Genomic DNA, 25,997 nt, shown 5'->3' on the forward strand with positions numbered 1-25,997 from the left:
GTACAGGATTTGGCTGTGGTCAATTGCCTAGTGCCAAGTCTAACTTGCACTCTTTGGAACTCTTGCACCTAATGGTTATTTCCTGTTCTCAAAATAATAACTGAAGTTGCCCTGTTACATGGGTTTCCTTTGGGCTATTTGGCTGAGCAATTCCCATTCAAAGCTATTTCAACCTGGCAGCGACTCAGAGTCTGAGAGCAGCTAGAAATACTTGGTCACTTTCAAGCTTCCTGGATCAAGAAAGGGGTGGGGGTGGGGAGTATTAAAAAATTACCAGCCTAGGCAGAGAGGAAAAGCACATGTTTGGGCTATTTGAACTTGTTATTTATTTACTGCAAGAGGACAGGACCCTACCCCAAGGTGCTTACTAGGTATGATTTAACTCCAGAGATACGGAGGAAAGGAAAGGAAATAGAAGCAAAGCAGTAAACAGGGGAAAAAACAGAATTCCATAAGGCTGCACATACTTAGGCTTAGTTACAATCTAGGTTGTGCCAAAAGCTTCATGGGAAAGGTGAGAATGGAAGAAAATGTAGAGGTAACATCTAGAGATCTCAAAAGCAAGGGTGCTAGAAGGAAGGAAGGAAGGAAGGAAGGAAGGAAGGAAGGAAGGAAGGAAAGAAATCCTGATCAAACGCTGGTGAGCAAGCTCAGCTCCTGCTTTAGCCTGTTCTTTCAAATATGGGTCAGAGGCTTTGACCATTTGCTATACTGAGTTCTTTTGAGGTGCATGCCCTTAGCAGCCACATTCCAACCACATTTCACCTTGCTGACATCTAGTTCAGAGGGTGGGAGAAGCACTGATGTGCGGACACAATTTTCCCTATCACTAAAACATATATGCAGCTACTGCTGCACTATCTTGGTGCAATATCTAACTACTGGCCCCACTCTTACCTTGAGCCAGAGATCCCACTCCTGTACTCCAACCAGCACCTCTTAAATCAGGGGTGATCAACTATGGGCCTACATATGATGTTGGACTTCAGCTCCCATAATCCCTGACCGTTGGGCCACTGTCAGGGACTAGCGAGATGATGAGGAGTGATGTGAGGTACCAGCTTGGGGACCCCCAAGGGAAGCCACAGAGGAGGAAGGCTCAGAGTCCAGGGATTGTTGGTGGGACAACAACAAGGGAGGGAGAAGGGGGAGGTGGGAGGAGTGGTCGGATGCTGAAGAAGCAACGGGCTTTAGTGAGCAAGGACAGCCCGTGACAGGGAGCAGCTCAGACAAAAGACTACAGGAGAATCCCAGGAGTTTGCAACAAGTTCCCCTCCCCCCTTGACTTCAAGGACATGCAGGGTGATGCATATGGCAGAACAGAGATTACAGGTGCCCTGACGTAGTTTGAGGATGTTTGGGAAACATCCAGGAGAGAAGGAGACCTAGAGGAAGTAGAGGGCTAGGACTGTTCTGGCAACTGCTCTATAGGGGCAAGTCCTGTTGGAAAGTATTGCTGAGCTGTATGCCGTTTTCTTGAAAAAATAATTAACTACACTGCCAAATTCTGCATTTTGTGTACTTATCTGCATCTGAACCAGCCCTGACAACCATGCTGGTTGGGATGATGAAAGTTCAAGTAACAATATCTGGAGAGCCACAGGTTCTCCATTTATGCCTCAAACACTGACTGATGCCCACTAATGGATTATAGCCAATACCACCTTCCTTATATTTTCAGCTAGAGCTGGCCACTAGTTCTGCCGAGTCCTGCTTAAATTTATGTGCCTGACTAGGAATTGATATAATCCCCCTCAAACAACAGTGCTGACAACCAGAGCACAAATATATTTAGGTTATTTATCATACTAAATCTGCTGTGCATTCAAAAAGCATAAGAGCAAAACTAAGGGACGGAGGCAACTCATTAAAACAGTCATATGCTCCTGGTGGTTTGAATGCATATACAGCGCTTTGCATCTTGGCACAGATACAAAGATTAACCAAATAAAAAAGCCCTCTTCACATTTCTGTGCTTCTGCCCATAGCTAAAGGTGCAAAAAACCCCCCAAAAAACTTCCATGTTAACTCAACTCCACTGAAACAGGAGCAAGGAGGAGGATAAAAGTTTGGCACTTAAGAAATGCACGCAAGGACCCTTTACTAAATCCTTCCAGATATACTACAGAAACTGAATGTACAGCTAAACAATCAAGAGCATTGTAGTGCTTTGAAATGATATATTTTCCCTCCATATGGCATTAACAATCTACTGCATAATAAGGATTACACATTCTCACCTTCTACCATGCTAGCTGCATTTTCACGGGTAAGCTAAGTATCCTTTTTTTCCAGGTGACTAGACAAGTGCACGCACAAATTTCACTTTAAAAGTGCACTGGCTTTTGCCAAGTAGCAGCAGGATGAAATATACCACTGTAACAATCAAGCCTTTGTCTCAGGCCAAGACTATACCTATTAACATGCTTTGAAGCTGAGCCAATAAAAATCTCAATGCTGGGATACAGTTTTTGCGCCTAAACAATCTGTGCTTGTGTTTAATATACTATAGTCTCTTTTCAAGGTCCTGTCAATCATGCACTCTACATGAAGAGCGTGGCTGAGATTCCCCACTGCCCAAAAATGGGGGGGGGAGGGGGGGGGAGACAGACAAATGTACAGTACTGTGAAAGAATAAATCATGCAATTAAGTTAATATTCATGGACAAAGTATAGTCATGTAGTTTAGCAAGCAGCTAAATGGGGGCCAGGAGGAGATATTTCTTCAAAACTTGTACAGTATGTTTTTGAAATAAAGGATTCCTGGAACAATGTGATATTTCATAGGGAACTGACTCAGCCGCTGAAAAGGTATAGCATGTCTAAAGAGCAACTTTGACCATCGGAAGTCAGCTCTCTTCTGCTGCCCCCCCCCCCCCGGTCACTCCTACTCTCCCAGATGTTCAGGAACATAAGGCACTCAAGTTAATGTGTAGCAGACCCTAGAGCCATAACAAGGGGAAGTGGATGAGTTTTGGAGGGTAAAGCAAACATCACAACTGTTTCCTTTTCGTAATGAAGTATGCTTCACCACGCAGTAAAACACAGGTGTTCCTTCCGCACACCATAATCAAACCAAAACTGCTAACAAAAATGTGAGCTTAATGGCAGCATCATTACGACATGCTAGAAAGGTCCTGGAGCAACTAAAGCAGGGGAAAATAAGCTTGCAGGAAAGCAGTCAGATGGCTAAATATTTGTAATGCAGTACAGATACTTCCTTTATTGAATCCTCTTGTACCCTGCTCTTCTCCTTTAAAGAGCACAGAATGACCTACATGTGGTTTTCACGTTGTCTCTCCTCTAGGCAACGCTCAAAGCCTGACTCACTCAACTTCAGTAGCAGAACAGCACCATGTGCCTTGAGGTCAACCGCAATGGTAATCCCCAAGTTTTTACCTGTTTCTACTTTTGAGTCAGACACAAACATTCTGAGCTACTTTCAGCCTGACAGAATACTGATGTCTATTTCTCCAATGAACAGATGCAAAATCTTTCCAACCTTATGATGAAAAGAGTGATGTGAGCAAACATATGAACCTTGTTTTTGTTTATGCCATCAATTTTTACCCCATGTTTTGACAAGCCTCAGGTGCCTTGTAACATTAAAAATAATAGAATCAAAACTGTAGTTCCTTTAAACCAATATCATAAAAACCTAACCACATCACCTTAGCTGGTCTCAAAAGCTTTGATCAAGAGAAACACTGCATTTCAAACTCTTTCCCACGTCATGCTATAGTCTTGAGACAACAACCAAAAAAACTACTCATCCTTGGCTCAATCTAAACATTAGTCCATCTGAGAGCTCTGGGCTGCAATTCTCAAAATAAATTACATGGACACTGAAATAATGAATGTAAAGGGTTAAACAGAAAGGGTAGGGGAAGAGCCTACAAGAATCTGGAACTCAAATAACCCAGCATCCCCTCTTTTTATTTACTCTAGTTGTATGTTAATCTTTTCCCCTTTCTCCTTTTGTCCATCTTATTTGTCAGTGCTTTAGGCTGGGGATTATCCTCCTGTCCTGTATTTGTACAGTGGCTAGCAAAACAATGTGCCCTTCAGCCCCTTGGTGCCATCACAATACGATAATGAATACTGCATCTAATTGATTCTGGAGGACAACACAGGAAGCATGGCCCAGAGCAAAGCCTGATTCTCCCTCACAACACACCACAGTATAAATAACAACCCACTGGTTAATACAGAGTTCCACAATCTCAATCTTCTCAGGCAACTAATTCAGAATTTAAAGATTAGTTAAATCTCACCTTCAGCACCAAACAAGAGAGTTAACTTACAGATTATCCCAAAGTGTAAATGCACAATGCAGTACTTTATAGGTAATAAAGCAAAATTTCTACGAGCAATGAAACACAGAGGATCCCAAGCAATCTAGAAACACTGAAGAGAAAAACTACTATTTTAGAGCTGCAAAACAGACAATTTTGCCATGGACCATGAGTGAGACTGGCCTATTGAACTCATGTGGATCTTCCATAGACATGTGTGTGGCCACTGAGATAATAGAAAACTGCTCTGATCTAGCAAGGCTCCTCCAGTGTTACAATATTAATAACATACATTTCTGGAGAAAATTTCAATGCAGGATATGCACAATATCCTGCGTTTAAAATACAGCAAGCCCGCAACTTATGTTATGTGCTGGGGATTATGCCTAAAGCCAAAATGGTGGATGCAATTGCCAAAGTCATTTTTCCTAAACAGCGTACAAGGGGGAGCTTCAAAAAGTATCTACATGGTGCTCAGAGAATAACTTGCACCTAAATATTAGTAAGGGAAAGGAGATGGTGTTGGACAGTGTTTAAAAGCTATTATGCCCTGCTTGGCACCACTAAATAAGCCATAGACTAAGGATGAACGAAAGATGTTTGAAGAACGTAAAAATTCCAGTTCTTCAAATCAGGCACACATGCACCCAAGGTGTCCCAACCTCAGCTCCACCTTAGAGGAAATAGCAAAAAAAAAAAACAAAAAAAAACAAAACAAAAAAAAAAAAAAAAAAAACCCCAACCCACTGAGCCCACAGACCTGTGCTGCTGGGTTAGAGCAGTAAGTTTTATATGACTAGTTTCATATCTGATAGCACTGTATCTCACATCAGATGAAATGTACTCATGAAAGCTTATGCCATAAAAAATATATTGTTGGCCACAAGACTCTTTGCTGATAACTGCTCAGAATCTCTAAGGCCGTATCAATACATAGCATTTAAATAGGGCTGCCACACGTCCAGAATTTCAGCCCTCTTAAACAGTGCTTGGGTGGGAATTGTCTAAATGTCCAAGAAAATCCAGACAACCCATGTTGGAAGTGTAGTTTTATTACTGTTCTAACCAGCTTGCGGAGACTATCAGAGATCACAAAGAGAAAGGAAAAATATATGAAAATAACAACATGAGATGTGGAAAAATAATAAGGACTGGATAGTACTGTGGACATCATAAGGTTAGATTTGTGGACATTAAAACAGCAGTAAGAAGCAAGAAGTTGATTGGATCCCTTCGGAACTTGAAATATGGGTACCCCCAACAAAAATTTAAAATTCGGCTGTGTAATTTGGAATTTATGTAATTTGATTTGATGTGATTGGTTGGTTAATAAAAATTATTCTTAAAAAAAAAAGGAAGTGTAGTTTTATTTTCCTCAAAAAAAGCTCAACAACTTTTGTGTCCAGATTTTCACGTTTTGTAATATGGCAACCCTAATTTAAAGTAGTTTATGCTTAAAGGTAAAGGGACCCCTGACCGTTAGGTCCAGTTGTGGATGACTCTGGGGTTGCGGCGCTCATCTGGCTTCACTTGCCGAGGGAGCCGGCGTACAGCTTCTGGGTCATGTGGCCAGCATGACTAAGCCACTTCTGGCGAACCAGAGCAGCGCACGGAAACGCCATTTACCTTCCCGCCAGAGTGATACCTATTTATCTACTTGCACTTTGACATTCTTTCAAACTGCTAGGTTGGCAGGAGAGTTTATGCTTAACATAGCTATAATTCCCAGCACCCTTAACAACCCAAAGTGCCCAGAATTCTTTGTGGGAAGCTATGTGCTTCCAATGTAGAATGTGAATGTGACCTAAATCTAATGAGTCCTAGATGCCTTGTTTTCAAAGGAGTACATATCTTCAGGAACAGGGTAAGTGAAACATAATGGGGTTTCCAGCCTCAGATACTGTACAACAGAAGTTAAACTCTGGATATAGTACTATATGTGTTTGCCTGGAAGTAAGCTCTACTAAACACAGTGGGGTTTATTTCTGAGTAAATATGTACAGGATTACACTGCACAATTCCTTTTAAATGTTGTTGCTTCATTAGTGAGGTTGCTGTGTCTCATTTGGATGTTCCCACATGGATAAACAAAAGTCTAAAATGGATCTAAACACAAACAAAACTGGTCTTTTAGCATTTGCAAAAATATAATTTGAAGAAGTCAGCCAGTCAAACAAACAAACAAACAAACAAACAAACAAACAAACAAACAAACAGACAGAAGACAACAGACCATTTAAAAAAATAAAAAAGATTATTTGGTGAGCTAAATGGACCCAGCCCTGACTCAGCGTAAGGCAGCTACCCAGTGCTTTTTTCGGGGGGGGGGGGGGGGGACGACGCATAGACCTAAAAATTTTGTGACTCTAATTTTGGCGTCATTGAGGGGCAGTATTTCAATATGAGTAGGAAAATGAGAGTGCCTATAAACATTTCTTTTAGGAAAAAAGCACTGCAGCTACCTATTATCCTATCTCAGGCACTTTGAATAAACTCTGTTCCTTGAGGGGGAAGATTCCAGACCCTCAAAGTGTCCCTATTTTACAGGGACTTCCCTGATTTAGAGAAGCTGTCCTGGTTTCTGATTTGATCCCGGAATGACCCACTTTTCCTTAGGATGTCCCTATGTGGGAGGGTATGGAGTTATCCGACTGCTGAGCCAAGGAGATAAGTAATGATACAACCTTTAGAAGACATTTGAAAGCAGGGGAGGTTTTTTTAATGTTTAATGTGTAATTATGTTTTTATATATGTTGGAAGCCGCCCAGAGCGGCTGGGGCAACCCAGTAAGTTGTGTGGGGTATAAATAGTAAAATTGTCATTATGAAATAGGACGTCCCTATTTTCAAATGTTGGAGAGTATGAGATTCGTATGTGATCAAGTAGTCACAGGGAACACTAATCAACAAAATATATTGTTGGAACAAAGGGCTCCATCTCCACAAAAACAGGGTAATAGGCCTCAGTGAATGTATGAACCGGGATATCATCTTTATACCACAGCTGCCTAACAATTCAGAACCACCCATTAAGAAAAAAGACTGAAATTGCTGACCAATTAGCCCGCTGAGCTTCCAGAAAGAGAAGGTTATACATGACAACAGCAAATACCACATACAGATGCAGTAATGGCCACGTTTCAAATTTTGAAAGAAATTGAAATAATAAACATTTTGAAAGCACAGCTAGTGACTTCACACAGAGTAAACTGGGGAAAACACTGTCATATTTTATAAATATAATCAGCCCACCAACATGAGTGAGGTAAAATACAAATTGGGTTACGCAGGATAATCCCTGCTAACAAGATTAAATATGCTAGTCCCGTCATTTTTCCGTTTATGTTCATGCTTTATCGAACGTAGAAGGGGGGAAATGTATTCATTCATTAATAACTACTGGAAATTAATAGTGCAGGAGAGAAACATGGGAACTTTTTTTTTAAAAAAAACAAAACAAAACAAAAACAGAACCCAAACCCTTCGTTGATGGTGATTTGTTGACATAGCCTCCCTCGATGCTGTTCAGATATGATACTTCCCTTCCCATCGGCAGCTTAGCTCGGGTGGTGCAACCCATATCCCACAACTGGGCGCAATATTTGCCCCAGCTCTTGGTGTTAAACAAAAGGTATAATGTTCATTGTGCAATTTATTGTATATTTATTGCAATAGTTTATGAATATCATGATTACCAATAAAAAACAAGACTGCCCTGTAAATTGCATTTTTTGTTTGATCAAATAGTAATGGGGGGAAGTGCACAAGATATGGTTTGCACTTGGCGTAGTTATGGTTCCTTATGGCATTGCTCCCCCCACCACTGGCTACTCTTTCTTGAGGATGGTGAGATCAAGAACAAGCTGGTACATTTTACTACTGAGAGATCCTGTAGGTATTTGAACATAGGAACTTCCCCAAATGTAGACACTCAACCTCCTTTCTCTAGGAATTATCTAGCGACCTGATCTTTACAATATTTTAAACAGGCATTGGAATATTTTTTTTTTTTGGGGGGAAGGAATAATCAATTCACCTCAAATTTACTATTTAGCAATAACAGATGGAAAAGCAATAGTGCATTCCTATAGGCTTCAAGTATATGGCATGTTTTGACTTCCAGCAACTCATTTTTGTGTGTCTGTTTGAATCAGACTGTTTCAGTGAGCAAGCGCTCCTTGCAACTCTTTGAAAACAGTTGCAGGGGAAGGAACAGGGTAATGTGAAAGCACACAGATTTTCACCATTATCAACTTCACCTTTAACAACAGGGAATTTCTAAAACTTGGGGGATCAGACTGGCAAGAAACCCATGGCTGGGCTTTTGAAACAGAGATCCCACATTTGTGGAAATCTGCTGTGCTATGTCCTTCTTTCTCTGCATTTTAAAAAAAGGCATCAAATACTTTACTCTTTCAAAGGCTTTTAAATAATAATTTCTGCTTGTTTTACTGACCAATACATTTTTTCTTTTTTAACGTAAGTCATAGTAGTTGGCTTTCTACTATCCTGAACAACGTCATAAGTCTGATTAACTTGTGTCACTATATTGGAATATTTGTGTTATCTATTCTGCTTACGTAGTTTTGGAACCACAATTAGATATACAATTGCATGGAAAAAAATAGTAACAGCAGCAGCAATAGCAGCAGCTCAGAATCAAAATGATGTTATCTTTTATGGGAAGATTTTTACAAGAGACTCTACCTATAATAATTTGGGTTCTCTCAAAGCAGTATGTTTTAGCACCGCAAGACATAGTTGTATTCAAACAGTGAAATGATACCGGGGGGGGGGGGTTCTCCCACCCCCACATCTGCATCATTTGTTTACTGTGATTCATGCTTTCAGTTTCCAAAAAACTCCTCCATGAACCAATTAAAGAATGCAGTTTTAAAGGTTGTCTTATAGAAGCGCTAAGATCACAGATATAATTTGATTAGATAATTAGTCACTGAATCAGATATCCATTCATTTCTTAAACAAGACTGAAATGTGAATTAAATGGTGCTCACTACATAGATATTTTAAACATATATATATATATGCAGTGCACTTAAAATTGCAACATTTTCCAGTTTCTAAATCCTGAATTCATTAATTCTTTAAATCCCATTCCTACACTGGAGAAAAACACAGGTTTAAAGTATCGGGCTATTCGTGTAAACTCTATAGGCAAGTTGCTTTTGACCTTAAAATCTGCTTGTCTTTCAGCCCTGCGAATGGCTGAGAGAAAAAACCATCTAGCCCTTTTGACTGCAACCCTGTACACATTCACACAGGCCTAAGTGGTGCTTACTTATGAGTAGACATATATTGGATTGCACTGTGCATGCACAGTTCTCTCCATGTGTGGACTTGGCTCTGAATAAAGATTTCCAAAGGAAAATTTGTTTGGAAAGATAAATTTCCATGAAACTTGGCAGATGTTGGAGGGGGACAGAACAGAGTATTCACCAGCTGCTGCCACTGAACAGCGGTAGAGGGGGACAGAGCAACATTCATTTATTTTTCAGTCAGAGTGTGTTGCCTAGAAGCAACAGAGGGGCAAGGGATATTGAATGTATCCCAGCGAAGACACAACTGCTCCATGCTGCTTTTAATTAACTTTAAACAAAATATAAATAAATGATCATTTCACTAAACCTTTCCGAGATGGTGAAGTAAGTGTGTGAAATAACAAAAGCTAAGGAGACAGCCATTGCTTAAAAAAGAAATGCATTTTTATTTCTTAATGCATTGCTCAAACCAAAATAGCCTAAAAACAAACAAAAACGGTGACTTTAAAATGAGTGAGGGCCTTTTAAGAAAACTGGTCCCTGCCTATTAATGGACCAATTAAAATGTTGCACCCCTACTTTACAAACCTTTGAAGAAACACAATATTGTGTAGGCTGGCCACAGTCTTACAAAATATTGTCATAAACTGTAAAGTCTTTATTTTATCATCTGTTGTTAGCAATCACCACCTCCCTGCTCTTACATACTTCAGCTGAGCTTAGGGACTGCCATATCAACAAACAGCAGAAGAATCAAGCCAGGGTCTATCCATAAATTTGTGGCATGTGAGCTCCACCTACAGGGCAAAGGCTTGAATGAAACTTTTAATGATCGATCAAAAGAGAAGAGTGTGGGATTTGCTTTAATGACCCCTGGAAAGACTTTTGTCGAAATGCACTGGCAAACATTACAAGGACGACGACTACATTCTAGCACCAACTTGAGGCTTATGTCTTCTTTTACTTTGCAGGGTTTTTCCACCCTGCCCTTTTATCATCACAATATCCCAACATGGTAGGTTTTGCTGAGTGGTGGCAACTGTTCCAAGGTCACCCAACAAGTTTCATGGCTGAGTAGTTACAAACCCAGATTTCCCCATTTCCAGTCCAACACTCGATACCTATTGTACTCAAGACTCTTTACAAAGGCCACACTTGGGCACAATGCTAAGCCACAAACCATGGTTAAGTAAACTGAGTCTGTGCATGAAGTGTGCGCTTGTGCATGCAGCTTGAGTGCTCTCCCCGCCCCCCTAATTCCCCATTTCCTCCAATGCAGAAACAAACCATGGAGGGGCTAGTTTAGCAGTACATCTGAACCAGCACTTGTGGTTTATTTCTCTCAAACGCATGCAACTGGGAACAAACCATAGCTTCCAATCAGTGCTGGATTTACGTATAAGCTAAACAAGCTATAGCTTAGGGCCCCACTCTCTTGGGGGCCCCCCCCCAAAATTAAAGGAAAAAAACTGGATGTATATTTCCAAAATATAAGATAAAAAACAAATAAAATGGCTTTAGATACCTATTAGGTCCATAAATTACTATATAGCATATATTCAACACAAAAAACAGTGACAATTTGTTGTTGACAAAGGACAGCTGGACATATAAAGGGCCCCATTACTTTCAGTAGCTTAGGGCCTCATCAAACCTAAATCCGCCCCTGCTTCTGATCTGCCTTGGCTGAAGTAAAACAAACCACAAGTGCTAATTCAGACATAAACGCTAGAAAAGTTTAGCATTTGTTTCCCTGCCGGAAGAATGGAAGAGGAGGAAAGTAGGGCAATGTGCATTGCATACCGAAACACATATGCAGGTACATTTGCTTATCCATGGTAGAGGGCTTAGCACTGTGCCCAAACAATCCCCCAAACTCCAGTGCTGACACATCAGAATTAGGGTGGCTTCTCGAGTTGAATTTTGTACTTGGAGTGGATAACCAAGAACAAAATAGATTTGTGTACTAGGCCGGGTGGCAAACCGAAGCACAAGTGTCCCATGAAGATCGTACTGAAGTGAGCATCCAATTCTTGGTGTTTGCTGCTTCCAAGAAATAGTTCACCTACTTATGAGACCTTCAATGTAAGACATGGGAGTACAGTGGTGCCTTGGTTTAAGAACAACCCTGTTTACAAACTATTTGGTTTACAAACTCCACAAAATTGGAAGAAGTGTCACGGTTTGCGAACTTTACCTCAGTCTAAGAACGGAAGCCGAACAGTGGAAGGGCACTGGTGGCGGGAGGCCTCATTAAGGAAAGCACGCCTCGGTTTAAGAACGGTTTCTGTTTAAGAACGAACTTCAGGAACAGATTAAGTTTGTAAACTGAGGTACCACTGTATGTCTTTTCTGTACCCGACCAAAACAAGCAGTTGCCCTGAAACTCACAATTCTTAGCAGTGTAGAACGGCTCCCTCATGAACAGTCGGAAGCAAACAGTGGTTGTTTTATTTTGTGCGTTTGATTTGCACAGGGTCTGACCATTGCACCAGACTTGCTGTTAAGTGCCATCTTAAATATAAGCTGCTATTCCAAATAAAGTACTTAACATTTCAACACTTGCTGATCTAACTTTCAGATGAAATGAAAAATTTGATAGCTATCAGATGTTTGACAAAACATTCCCTGAACCTCCCACTGAAGTCATACATCATGGATTCCATTCTGTGGCTGTTGACACCCCAGACCTATGATTCACTGCATGCTTTGATCAACGCAGGCTTGAATCAGCATCCTTGAAACTCTCTCTGGGGAATGTGCTGTATCGCCAGCTTCCAGCACATCTGTATAAAGCAAGAGTCATCTTGAAATAAGATGACATGAAGTTCAGTTTCCAATTACTAAATGAAATCTGTAGTACGCTGTGACAGGCTTTTCCAAGCATAACAGATACTTCAGTGGCTTGCATAATTAATTATATAAGCTGATAACTATGGCTTATTTGACTAACCCACAATATTTAACGAAGGCACTGTGGAAATGAGGGCACATTAATAAATTAGATACAAATAAGTGAAATGTTTTAGGGGAAGATTTGAGTGGTGCTACTTTAAAACCAGGTCCTACGCAGCCAGAAGTAGATACTTCAGAGCTTATTCATTTGATTTAAAGAATGGTCAAACTGTTTGGCAAAACACATTAAATTTTTGTTTTGGTGGAATCAACAGATCCCTGTTGAATTCGTAACTCCCCGCCTCTGAGCCTAGTGAAAGGACTGGGAGTTCGGAGGCAGAAATTCTGCTGAAACTAATAAGGAGATGGGGGGACAAGACACGATCATCTTATTGAATAGAAGACCATTGTGAATGCCATGTAAGAACAGGAGAATACAGAAATAGTAAAATGTATATTTCTTCTATTTTAAAAGTTTGTCTGCTGATGAAACATGTCCAGGAAAAAACCGACTTAAAAAAAAGAAGAGGATTGGAAGAAATTTAAAGACTATCTACAGAAATACTGTAAAATTAATGAATGTTAGAATGATGTTGGATAAAAAGTTAAGTGGTTTTTAGCTATAACACTATAAGGAAGATGAAAAAATGGATTATTTACAGGTAAAAAATTTAATGTTATAATATTTTAAGATTAAAGACTAGGATAAATAAAGAGGGAAAGGATTTGCTGAACTAATAAACTGAATTGGAATACAAAAAAGGGAGGTGTGAGGAGGTCCGGAAAATAAGCATATGAAAAATAAGTGATGGAAAGATGGAATTGTTTTTTAACTATTTTTATTTTGTATTTTTCTTTTTTCTTTTTTCATTCTGTAAAATCTTAATAAATATCTTTAAAAAAAACAGAAATAGTAAAATGTATATTTCTTCTATTTTAAAATTTTGTCTGCTGATGAAACATGTCCAAGAAAAAACCGACTTAAAAAAAATAATTAAAAGAAAATTTAGAAGGAGTGGATAAATATTTTGACTCTCAGCCTACGTCAATGTGATTTTACTTTTAGTAGAAAAGCTACTGCTTCCCTGTAAATTATGAGTACTTTGATTTTTAGATCTTTGATTCCATATACACACCCTCCAGTGTATACGTAATTCCATTGCCACTGCTTAGGGGGCTAATACCGTTTTCAAATGAAACAGAACTCACTGCTAATATCTAAGAAGTGACATTACGACCTGCAACAATTGCTTTTATCACACCATACTTTTGAGATTAGAAACATTGATTTTCAGAAGATTTAAAGAAGTGGTATTTAGGCTGTAGCATACCAAATGCTGAAATTAAACTCCTAGGAAGAACTATACTAAATTTAATTAACAACAACAAAAATAACAACTAAAATAGACTGGGTAAACTTAGAAAGAGAAAATGACTGAGGTACGTAGAATACAACGTATCTTAATAAAATGTGAGGCCAAATTGGAACTGAGAGCACATTTAAATAGATCACATATGGTCTAGCAGATGTCAAAATAGCGTTTAAAAAACAAAAACAAAATTGCTCTTATGGCAAAACTACACATGACATTCCAGTCACATGTACTTGGATTTATTTTTTATTTTTTACGCAAACTCAATCACTGCACATTTTTCCTGGTCCAAAATTTTCCTGCCCCAGCCTGGCCCTGGGCTCACGTGTATTGTTTCAGGTGGCTGTTAAAACCACGGCTGTTTAAAAAGGTTTTCTGGCTGATCATTTTTCTGGTATACAGTATTGCTGATGTTCTTGTTTTAGTAGTGACTGTTTGATTATTTGATTGTTGTTAGCCGCCCTGAGCCCGGCTTCGGCTGGGGAGGACGGGATATAAATAAAATTTATTATTATTATTAGTAGCCCTTTAGGAAGTAATTATTGTAATTTATATAGGGTTGTGCTAATCATGCTGGTTTTCTGACTGGGTCAGATATAGGGATTGGGAGGTTTGGGATCTGTTAGCCACCTTGAATATCTTTTTAAAATTAGGAAGGCTGTAAGTTCTTTTTTAAAATAAAAACACTCACCAAAAAACAAAAGTTAGAAACAGAGCACTGTCTCAAGTACAGCTGTATAAAAATGGTGGATGTGCAATGCTGTGAAAAGCATATTGCATCTGTGATTACTATGGAAGTGTACAAGTTAGTATTTATTGTCTAGTCAATAGCTAGAGGCTGTGGTCTGGGTTCACCAGAACAAAGTCAAAGATCTTAGCAAAGCTGGAACAAACAAAAAGAAAACACTGTGATATTCCTTGAGTAAGAGAGGAATTGAATCAAAAACTCATAACGATTCAAAGATGCCAAAAAAGGGTGTTACTTGCCCTTCACAAAATTTTGCCAAGAGAAATCAGTACTAGGAAATGTCATAAGTAAGTAACATTTTGATTATTTGGTGAACTGTGCCAAGTGTTATGGTCATGCAAGAAGAGCTTGGGCCTGTGCATGCTGTACATTTCTGCTTAGTACAGTGGTAGCTCGGGTTACATACGCTTCAGGTTACAGACTCCACTAACCCAGAAATAGTACTTCAGGTTAAGAACTTTGCTTCAGGATGAGAACAGAAATCGTGCTCCGGATGCGCAGTGGCAGCGGGAGGCCCCATTAGCTAAAGTGGTGCTTCAGGTTAAGAACAGTTTCAGGTTAAGAACAGACCTCCGGAACGAATTAAGTACTTAACCCGAGGTACCACTGTATATGCTTTAACATTGTGAAGGTTTCTCAACAGAGAAATGAACAGACTTCTGCAAACACTCCTCTGGCTTCCAGGGCAAGGTATGTGGATTACACCTATAAGCAAGGTATGTGGATTACACCTATGTACAACAGGTTAGTATTACCACATGCCAGGCATGGACTCTTGCAGTGACGCAGCTGGGTCCCAGGTGGGCCCATTCAATCTGTCCAAAAGCTTTGCACACTAAGCACACAAAGATGGTAACCATTACTAATTAAAAAAGCACCACCCTAACCAGCTCTACCAATAAGATACCTTGTGTCAGTGCACAACTACACGGCAAATGGTACATCGAAGTTATATCCTGGGAGTTTCTTAGCTGTGGCGCTAACTCATGGATCTGGGCCCACTTCTATAATCAGCTAATAGCTTATAAAATATGATAAAACATAAGCCAAGCAGAGGACATTATGATAATACTCTTTACACACACACTTTGCTACTGAGGTCAGAAACACCCAGGTTTTGCTTATTACTTCATAGTAACAACTACAGTGGTACCTCAGGTTAAGAACTTAATTCGTTCTGGAGGTCTGTTCTTAACCTGAAACTGTTCTTAACCTGAGGTACCACTTTAGCTAATGGGGCCTCCTGCTGCTGCTGCGCCACTGCTGCATGATTTCTGTTCTCATCCTGAAGCAAAGTTCTTAACCCAAGGTAATATTTCTGGTTAGCGGAGTCTGTAATCTGAAGCGTATGTAACCCAAAGTACCACTGTATCTAGAAAAATTAAAATGTATGCTTGCAAATGAGATCTGCAACCAAGTGTTGTAGTGTGGTGTGCTCTCTGTTCAGAATTCCAGCCTCTCCATTTCATTTTCCTCTCCCACTCTAGATTTCCACCCGTTCCCCACTGCAATGATCAGCATTCCAAGGCCAATGAGCATGCTCAGTCCTCACTGGGGTTATTATTGCCCCTCACCCTGGGCTGTGTTTCTTCTCCTGAGTAGTTTTTGTGCTTCTGCAGACTGCAGTGTTCCCACAAGCCTGCTGATATATCCTTTTTTGTGCAGGCTTGACACTGGTTTGGCTACTTCAGCAATATCACTCACAGTATACATATCTGCTGTAGCTAATCAAAAGCTTTCTATGGTGGGGCCAGAGAGAAGAATGAAAATATGAAGAGATGCTCCTCTAAAAATTTTAACCAAAAAAATCATCTGAGGAACAAACTTAAGATCAATTTACTCAGCATTTTATTTAAGTGTCAATGGTGGAATATTTGAAAACGCTATTTTACTACACTCAAGCTCAAAATAATGCATTACCCACCTGCGGCTACTTTTCTTCTCCGTTTCCTTCTCTTTAGTTGGTTTTTGAGCTGCTAGATCAGCATCTTTCTTTAACTTCTTCACAATGCGTTCTTTCATTTGATACTTCTCATCACTATCAATTTCTTCATCTTCCTCACCATATGCACCCTCTTCCTGCCAAGCAAATAGGCTGGTTTGATAAAATATCCGTTCACTGCTCTTCATACACATGACAACTTCAGTTCATCACAGGAAGAGTATTTCAAAGACAATAGACATTGGAGAACACAACTGTCTAAAACAATGTGATAGTTACATGAAGAAAAGAGATTTCTAATAATTTTAAGCTCTCCTAAAGAAGTAGTTAAAACTCCTGTTCTATATTATTATTATTATTATTGTTCATTATTATTATTCATTATTGTTGTTATTCTATCTTTTCTCCAAGGGGCTAGAGGTAGCAAATGAGTCCATGGTTTCACCATCTCCCCATTTTATTCTCCCAAGAACCCTGTGAGGTAGGTTAGGCTGATAGTGATTGGCTAAAGGTCACCCAGTGAGCTTCATGGAGCAGTGGGTATTCGAGCCCTGGTCTCCTAGGATCTAGTAAAACCACTACACTCCAGTTTTTTTAATGTGACAGAATATGGTTTCCTCTTCTCGAGCATACTCGAACCAAGCTGGTTCAAAGCAGCATTTTTCTTTCATTTTCCACATCACTATCACCTCATCTTATTCCTCAGCACTGTGCAGATATCCAGATTACAGTATATACAAAGTTGGAGAGCGGGATTGTATCCGTGCACCATCCCACTCAACGTCTGTGAGGTATAATTTATGCAAAAGGGGAGCCCAATGCTCAAAGGCCAAATCCACAGGACCTACACACCACAAGATCTAGATGTGAAGGACCTACATTCACAGAGGCCTCTCCGGACCAGTATTTGGTTTTTGATGGTCATTTATGTAACATGTCATTGGTGTGTTAGTAATGAATTTATAGAGAACTTGTACGCACAGCATTCTGCTTTATTAGTTGTTCGGCAATGCTTCCCCAATGTTATCACTGTCTGGAGGGGCACTCTTATGCTAGAACAAAACAAAAGCCGGACAAGAGAACACCAACAACCCCAAAACATCTGTGATATGAAAAGTTAACAGGTTTTCAGTAGGAAGCTACAGGACATCTGTATTGGATGCTTTAGTTGAGATTCCTGCATTGCAGGGGGTTGGAATGGATGACCCTCAGGGTCCCTTCAAACTCTACAATTCTATGATTCTATGACATGCACCAACTGGAAACGAAGCTGTATGCCCGCCCTGTAACTTTTGAAGGCGCGAACAGTATTGAAAGCCCTGCTAATATAACGAGCTTAGGCTCCAATACTTTGGCCACCTCATGAGAAGAGAAGACTCCCTGGAAAAGACCCTGATGTTGGGAAAGATTGAGGGCACAAGGAGAAGGGGACGACAGAGGACGAGATGGCTGGACAGTGTTCTCGAAGCTACAAACATGAGTCTGACCAAACTGCGGGAGGCAGTGGAAGACAGGAGTGCCTGGCGTGCTCTGGTCCATGGGGGTCACAAAGAGTCAGACACGACTAAATAACAACTATAATGAGCACAAATTAAAATGAATGCACAATAAAAAGGACACCTGGAGGCCCATCTCATCAGAGTGAGTGGCAAAGCATTAGAGGGATGGGACAGCACAGCCCCCATTCTTCACTATGTGTAAAATTTGAGCATCTGTATACAGTTCTTCTCCACTGGGTAATTTTAGTTTAAACCATTTTTGTGCTGTGTACTTCGCATGGACTCAAAGCAGCAAACGTCAACAGAAGGTGCTTGTTTTGACCTAAAGGAATCACCCACACCCAGAACCACTGTCCTGGTGGCAACATGTATAAGCTTCAGTGTGTGACTTTCCTGAGAATATTACAACTTCACAGCAAAATGGGCTCCCTATTGAAGTAGAAATGCTACTCACCTCATCCGAGATATCACTGTCATCTGCTTTTTCACTGAAAGGAAATGCAACTTATGTAAGTAGATTCTTCTCTAACGTTACTTGAATTAGCTTAATGAAATAAAAACTGAATTTAAAAGTACACAGGTAGAGATGCAGACTTTTTTAAAAACAACAACATTGAGTTCCACACATCTACATATGTACCTTGCATACAAAGCAGGGGCAGAAAAAAGGTCTAGGGATAGCCCTCTAGATCTAAAAAGCAAGAGTTAGGCAAGTGGACAGGTAGTTGTGAGTTTATGGTAAAGAGATCCAGCCTCCCCCAAGTTGACATAGCTGCTGATTAGCAAGTAGTATATTAACCTTTCAATGGCAGGTACTGAGCTCAGATGCGGATCGTCTTTCAGCAAGTCGTGACTGCTTTTGCTTTTTCCTTTCATATTCTAAAAAAGAAGATGATGATGAGATGCAGAACAATGAGTAGGGGGGTGGAAAGGGGTCAGGGGGAGAGGAATCACTGTTTTAACCTCACCCAAACTAACTGAAAAAATATAGCATCACTCTCCTGTAAAACACATTTGTTCTTATCCTAAGAGGGTTTATAACAATTAATAAAAATCATACCATAACCAAACTACAAAAGATTAAAATCAAAACAGAATGACTGCAGTTAAATAAATTTCCAATATTGTTCATTGCAAATGTGTCCTGAAATGAAACAATTGTGATGTGCTGCTTAAAAAACTGAAGTAAACTAGCAATGTAAACTCCCTCCCTCTGCTGGGGAGCAAGTTCCACAGTCTTGGTGCCACCACCAAGAAGGTCTTACCACACTTAAGTCACCACCTCAGACAGAGAGGGGGACATAAAATAAAGTTTCCCTACATGAGCTAAGGCAGAGATGCACAACCTTGTAGCCTTACAGATGTAGATGGACACTAGCTCCAATCAACCCCAGTCAGTACAGCCAAGAGTCAGGGGTGATGGGAACTGGGACTACAACTCCTCGAGTGCCACAAATTCCCCATCCCTGAACTAAATATATAAATGTGATCATGTAGGAAAAAAGTGGTTTGTAGGTATCAGGTGTGCTTATGGGGGGTCATATTCAGTATAATCAGCACTTTGCATTGAGGCAGAAAACCAATCAAGAGCCAGTTGTGAAGGACCAATTCTCTAGCAGGAAAGTATTGCAATAATACATTTATAAGGATGCATGGTAAGCACATCCATCTCTATATTCATGTTTTATCTGAACTTGGCAGTGTCTTGTATCAAGTGTGATATGTTGGTTCACAAAGCTCTACCAAAGGGGTGGGGAACCTTCAGCTTGCAGGCCAAACGTGGCCTGCCAGGGGTTCAAAGTAGGCCTGAGAGACAGTTTCCCCCGAACCACCCCACCTGCCCCACGCTTGATGTCATATGTAACATTAGATATGGGGCAGGTAGAGATGTGGCAGGCAAGGCATCTTAAAATGCGCTCCCCATGGGGCAAGGGAAGAAAGCTCTGGCTCAGCTGCTCATCATCCACAGGGGAACTTGCACATGGAGCTGATGCCTGCAGAAAGAAGGCTAGACCCAAAGCATCCAGGACTGGTTGTGTGTGGAGGAACTGCAGGAAGAAGGCTTTGAGTGATGGGTAGTAATCTGCCAGCCCTGCATGGTGCTCTGAAGTCCCAGCACCTGGACTTCAAAGCACCCAATACCTGATGCCATGGTCATGTCAGGTGAACTGTCATGTGGACGATCTTGCCCACCCGTCAAATCTGGCCCACAAGGCTGGGTTTGAGAAGTATCTGGCCTACAGAGGCGAAAAGGCTCCCCACCCCTGCTCTGTAAGGTGAAGGTTCCAAGAGGAAAGTGAGTTATTCACAAATATAAACAAGCAAAGAAGAGTCACAAAAATACATTGTTAGCCTGTATCTATACCTGGCTAACTCTATTGACTTCTACTTCTTCCTCTTCAGCTTCTTCTCCAAATGAAAGCAAGCTAAAATTCCTTAAAAACAAAAAACAAAAAAAAAAAGGGGGGGGACAGTATTATCTTATATAGATTGTTTTCCTAGAAATGACATTACAGAATACATTTGAACAAAATATCCCATTCAAAAGGACTAAAATTTATAGAGCTTTATTGCTTTAACTTCACAGGGTAATAAATAAGGGTTTGATTATTCAGTGGCGATATATAAATAGATCTTAGTTTTTCTTCACCATGTTAATATTGAGTTTGTGGAACCATCATAGGCTATAATTACTTTGTGCCCTTGGATTTTGCTTTCTTCGCTTCTTCAGCTGGTTTCTCATTCGTCAGCTTTTTACTGGTTCTCGGAATTATGTCATCAAAAGGATTAAATAAAACCTAGAAGAAAAATATTTCAGAAACCCTCTTTTAGGACTTCCCATTGTGATAAGTAATCCTGATTTTAAAACCATCCAATCGCTGCAGTAAAACAGACAGCGAAGAATTACAGCTCCAAGAGTTACAATGTACAAAACCACCACGCACCAAGACCCAGTTTGCACCACAGTTTAGCATAACATGCATGAGCTGGAACAAGCCTGAGGAAATCTCACACTGGATCAGATGCAGTATGCTATGGCATGAGGGAGAGGAGAAGGCATGTTCCCAGCTTTGCTGCCTGCAAACTTAACTTCCAAACCCTTCACAGCCTGGAACCCTAAACCCACTACATGGTCATCATCAGTTCAGGCCCTGCTCTGTAGAACCTTCACTAATTGTTCCACAAGTCTCCCTGCACGACTCCCTGAATGAGTTCAGAAATTAAATCTCTCTGATGGCATTCAGACGGTTTCATCTACCGTACTTTTCTGTGTATAAGACTATGTTTTTTTCCTTTAAAAATCGTGCTTTAAAATGGGGGTCATCTTATACAAGGGGAGTGAATAGGGTGAACGTTTGATTGGTTGCTGCCCTGGCTGTTAGCGGCTACTGTGCATGTTATTGGTTGCTGCATCAATGGGTGGTATTGATTAGCTGGTGCTGCGGCAATTGGGCGGGCGATTGGCAGCTTCTGCTGGAGAGGGGAGAGACTACAGGCAGATTTTGCAACGCATGCGGGTGAGTGATTTCTGGCAACCCCACCCCATCAAAAAAGATCAACAACTCTTGGGAACCCTCTACAAGAGAAACTCAACAACTCTGTGCCATCTCCCATTTTCTTAAATTTGAGTCCCCAAAAATTCACGGAAAAATACAGTATTCTGTATTGCCTTTGGCAGTAAAAATGAGTCACACTGCCATGGGCTACAGTCTGCATTAGCAGCCTATGGATTTTTGCTGAAATAGATTTCTTAATTATTGCCTTTTATGCTTTGTGTAATTTTAAGTATTTTATGGTTAAACAAGCTCCTGTGGCCTTAGCAAAAGCTGCAAAAAACCCAAATATGTGTCAGTCTTACAACCTTTAGCAACTGACCTAGTTCAATATCAACCTAAATTTAACTCAGAGTAGACATATTGAAATTAATAGACCCAACTTAATTATGTTCATCAATTTCAATAGGTCTGCTCTAATTAAAACATAACTGAATACCACACATAGTCAATTCCAAAACTGCAGGTATTAAATATATGACTTTTAAAATGATATTACCAATGGAAGACACAGATGCATATTAATAGGCTAAAATAACTGTATAAAATACTCATTCTGATCACTGCTTTGAGATAAACAAAGATACGAATAAATTACATTTAATTGTAATGGTTTGAAGGCAATGAAATATATATTTTAATCCATTTTAGACAACATTAAACCTACCTCAGTACTTTTTATTTTATGTGGGTTGAGTGGTCTTTCATCTGCATCTGTTTCAACCTCTGTAAGTCGTAACATGTTATATATGGTATCTCCAGTAATCTGTGAAATTAGAAGAGGGTTTTTTAAAGCTTAAATTATTTTCAAAGTACTTTCTGGATAGTTTTAGAAAGCTTGTATGTTTTCTGTTAAAAAGTCATTATCAGTTTGACAGCACATAAAATGAATTTATACTTTAGATCAATGTAGCCTTTTTCCACAGTGAGAAATGCAATCGGAAGAGGTACACAGTTTACAAACATACTGGTATCCCAACAGCTGACATAAGAAATATATATGTTAGGGCTAAGCCAAAACAAATGCATTTAATGGGAGGATCTGTTCCCTGCCTTGCAGGCCTTTTTCCACATGGCCTGGGAGGGTGGGGCCCTGACTGACTCCAGCTACAAAAGCTGAGGCTGCTGAACACTATTGGGTTGGGATATTGTTTACAGGGGTTTGTTGCTGTTGTTGATATTCATTTTTAGTATCTTAATTTTTAGATCGTACGATTTATGTGGACATTGTTCAATCTGGATGTGTATCTTTTAGAAGTGTTTTATTTATTGCTTATGACTGCTTTTGTTATGTAAACCTTTTCATGCTGTCAGCTGCCTTGAACATGGCTTTAACTATGGAAACAAAGCGTACAAATAAAATTACCGTACTTTTTGCTCTATAAGACTCTCTTTTTCCCTCCTAAAAAGTAAGGGGAAGTGTATGTGCGTCTTATGGAGCGAATGCAGGTTGCGCAGCTCTCCCAGAAGCCAGAACAGCAAGAGGGATTGCTGCTTTCACTGCGCAGCAATCCCTCTTGCTGTTCTGGCTTCTGAGATTCAGAATATTTTTTTTTCTTGTTTTCCTCCTCCAAAAACTAGGTGCGTCTTGTGGTCTGGTGCGTCTTATAGAGCGAAAAATACGGTATTGTGATGAGGGTATCCAAACACCTAGCCCTCCCGCTCATCAGAGACTGCATTTGATGAGTTCTAACAGCTTTGGGTGGATTTTCTTCGCCAAGGTTGCCCCCACAACCAAATTCAGGCAGACAAATAACAGGGCTTGGGACAGAAGTCTTTCAGACCTTTCCAAAGATGGTGTGCTTGTTGTTAAGTTCATCTGCCCGAGCCAAAGTAAAGAAGAACTGGCTGCCATTATCGTGAGGCCCGGCGTTTGCCATGGCAACCAGTCCCCGCCGAATAAAGCGCAACCGTGAGTGGAATTCATCCTGCAAATTAAAGAGGAAGAGCAATTAGTGCACAAGTTTAATCTGTTTTTGTTCATTCCACAGTTTGTCCGTTGATGCACCTCTGGAATACGATATCAAAAACACTGTTTACAGCCAAATCCCAAAGCAATAATCACTTTCATTATCAACAACAGCTTATCTTCCATGGAAAAACTAGATATCATTAACTAACACAATAAAAAAAAAGTCCCAATTTTAAGGAGCTGTGATATAGATAAAAGTGGTGTCTTTTGGAAGAATGCAAATATTGAAAGTTACATCTGAAGTAACAAGTTCAAGAGGGTCTATCCGAGCTAGCAAGTAGGAGGAGCAGTTCTTAATTCTAGAAGAGAAACATAATTATTTGTTTCTTTTGGAAACTTTTTTAAAGCTTTCTCATGGTTATTTGTACTTATAGACAGGAAATCTTGAAAGATGAGGATCTGTTCTTCCTTCCAAGCTTGGCAATTAAGTCCCATCTTTTCATTCTATGAACAGCCTACATTTCACTACAATTGTTTAGAATGCCATTTTATATGCAGAGTTCTAAAAACGGACAGGAGCAAGAATTATTATTATTATTAATTATTATTATGTTGCTTTCCTCACAAAAGTGACCCTAAAAGGTAAAGGTACCCCTGCCCGTACGGGCCAGTCTTGACAGACTCTAGGGTTGTGCACCCATCTCACTCTATAGGCCGGGAGCCAGCGCTGTCCGAAGACACTTCCGGGTCACGTGGCCAGCGTGACAAAGCTGCATCTGGCAAGCCAGCGCAGCACACGGAAACGCTGTTTACCTTCCCGCCAGTAAGCGGTCCCTATTTATCTACTTGCACCTGGGGGTGCTTTCGAACTGCTAGGTTGGCAGGCGCTGGGACCGAGCAACGGGAGCGCACCCCGCCGCGGGGATTCGAACCGCCGACCTTTCGATCGGCAAGCCCTAGGCGCTGAGGCTTTTACCCACAGCGCCACCCGCGTCCCTAAATAACCCCAAACTTTGACCCAGATCTAGCCACAGGTTAGTCATTTTAGTCCTGCCAGTTTCAATAGGACTCAAATCTCATGTGCTCAAATTATCTCACAAAGAAATAAAGGGAATTAAAAGTGATTAACTATGCAACCCTACACACTTTTACAAATCCCACCAAGTGCAATGGGGCCTACTGCAAGCTATGTGTGCATGGGGTAGGCAGCTAACTGTAGCTGGGACATTTATTAAATCTTAATCCATTTTAACCAAAGTTCAACAGCAGTGGAATAAGTGGACAATAAAACCCATTGAAAACAGAGGTTTACCTTAAAAGGGGCCCCATAGATAGATTCTCCTCCTGACCCAGTACCAGTTGGATCTCCTCCTTGCACTATAAACTCAGGTACAACCCTGTGAAATATTGTGTTGCTGTAATAACCTGAAAAGAAAACCGGCATTAGAGTAGCTAGCATGGACTGTATACCTTTCATTATAAACAGCATTCTGGTTTCTTACCAAAATTTTATTCCTTCAAAATATCTCTCCTCTTAAAATTAGCTGCATATGCTAATTTTGAAGAAGCTAAAACCCAAACTACCAAAACCACTTAGTTCAGTACGAAATTTAAAAGTATTATCTTTAATACTGTTAATAAATTATGTTGTCCACAAATACAGTGGTACCTCGGTTTATGAACTTAATCCGTTCCGGAAGTCTGTTCTTAAACCGAGGCGCGCTTTCTCTAATGAGTCCTCCCACCACTGGTGCCCTTCCACCATTCAGCTTCTGTTTGTAGACTGAGGTAAAGTTTGCAAACCAGAACACTACTTCCGGTTTTGCGGAGTTTGTAAACTGAATAGTTCATTAACAGGACTGTTCGTAAACCGAGGTGCTACTGTATTGGCTTGGTTTACTAGCCAGCCTCTCTTAGTCCTCACTACCAACTCTCCCCACTTTCTCTAGCACATGCACACAGGACTTTGGGAAGAGGCTGAGGTTAGTTCATACTGCAGCAGAAAGGAGAGAAGGAAGGAAAGTGCAGGAGACTTGACTGCTGCTTTACCCCTTCTGCAAACTGCATCCCAAGTGAGGGAAACCCCAACCTGCCCACAAGCCCTCTGCTAATCTCAGAGGACTTGAGAGAGAGGCAGAGTCTTGCTTCAGTTGCATGGAAGTTTGGATAAGAAACAACGGAGGTGATTCCCGGGGTTCTCTGATCCTCCTTAAAACTAAAAAGAATCTTCTCTAAACCGCCTGAGCTTATCAGGTGACTTAAGGGGAAATTGAGGTTGTCTTTCACTTGCATGTAATTTTGGAGATCAAAGAAACATTCAGTGATTCTCCCGTTGTTTATCCAAACCTCCTCCATGCAAGAGAAATGGGTCCACTTCTATTAAGTGGTGTTACAAGTTGCAGAGTGCTTAGATGAAAGATGGATTTTCATTTGACTTGTAATGCAGTTTGGAGGAGAGGAGCAAATGTGGCCAGCTACATGAGGCAGAGACACTCGACTCT

At 40.5% G+C, this 25,997-nt stretch overlaps 1 protein-coding gene across 4 annotated transcripts in view; it reads right to left on the reverse strand.

Annotated features, from left to right (window-relative positions):
• The window catches only part of CWC27 (CWC27 spliceosome associated cyclophilin), a 151,620-nt gene that overhangs the window by 121,570 nt on the left and 4,053 nt on the right, over positions 1-25,997 (reverse strand). For all 4 annotated transcript variants that reach the window (XM_077936334.1, XM_077936335.1, XM_077936333.1 and 1 more), the window contains exons 3-10: positions 24,809-24,921; positions 23,369-23,512; positions 22,252-22,350; positions 20,725-20,828; positions 20,396-20,465; positions 18,830-18,909; positions 18,485-18,518; positions 16,514-16,668 (exon numbers count right to left, since the gene is read on the reverse strand). In XM_077936334.1, the coding sequence (XP_077792460.1) occupies positions 16,514-16,668; positions 18,485-18,518; positions 18,830-18,909; positions 20,396-20,465; positions 20,725-20,828; positions 22,252-22,350; positions 23,369-23,512; positions 24,809-24,921 (799 nt within the window). The remainder of the gene's footprint in view (positions 1-16,513; positions 16,669-18,484; positions 18,519-18,829; positions 18,910-20,395; positions 20,466-20,724; positions 20,829-22,251; positions 22,351-23,368; positions 23,513-24,808; positions 24,922-25,997) is intronic.

The sequence above is a fragment of the Podarcis muralis genome, chromosome 11 (genome assembly GCF_964188315.1).
Source record: "Podarcis muralis chromosome 11, rPodMur119.hap1.1, whole genome shotgun sequence".
In the NCBI taxonomy this organism is placed as follows: Eukaryota; Metazoa; Chordata; class Lepidosauria; order Squamata; family Lacertidae; genus Podarcis; species Podarcis muralis.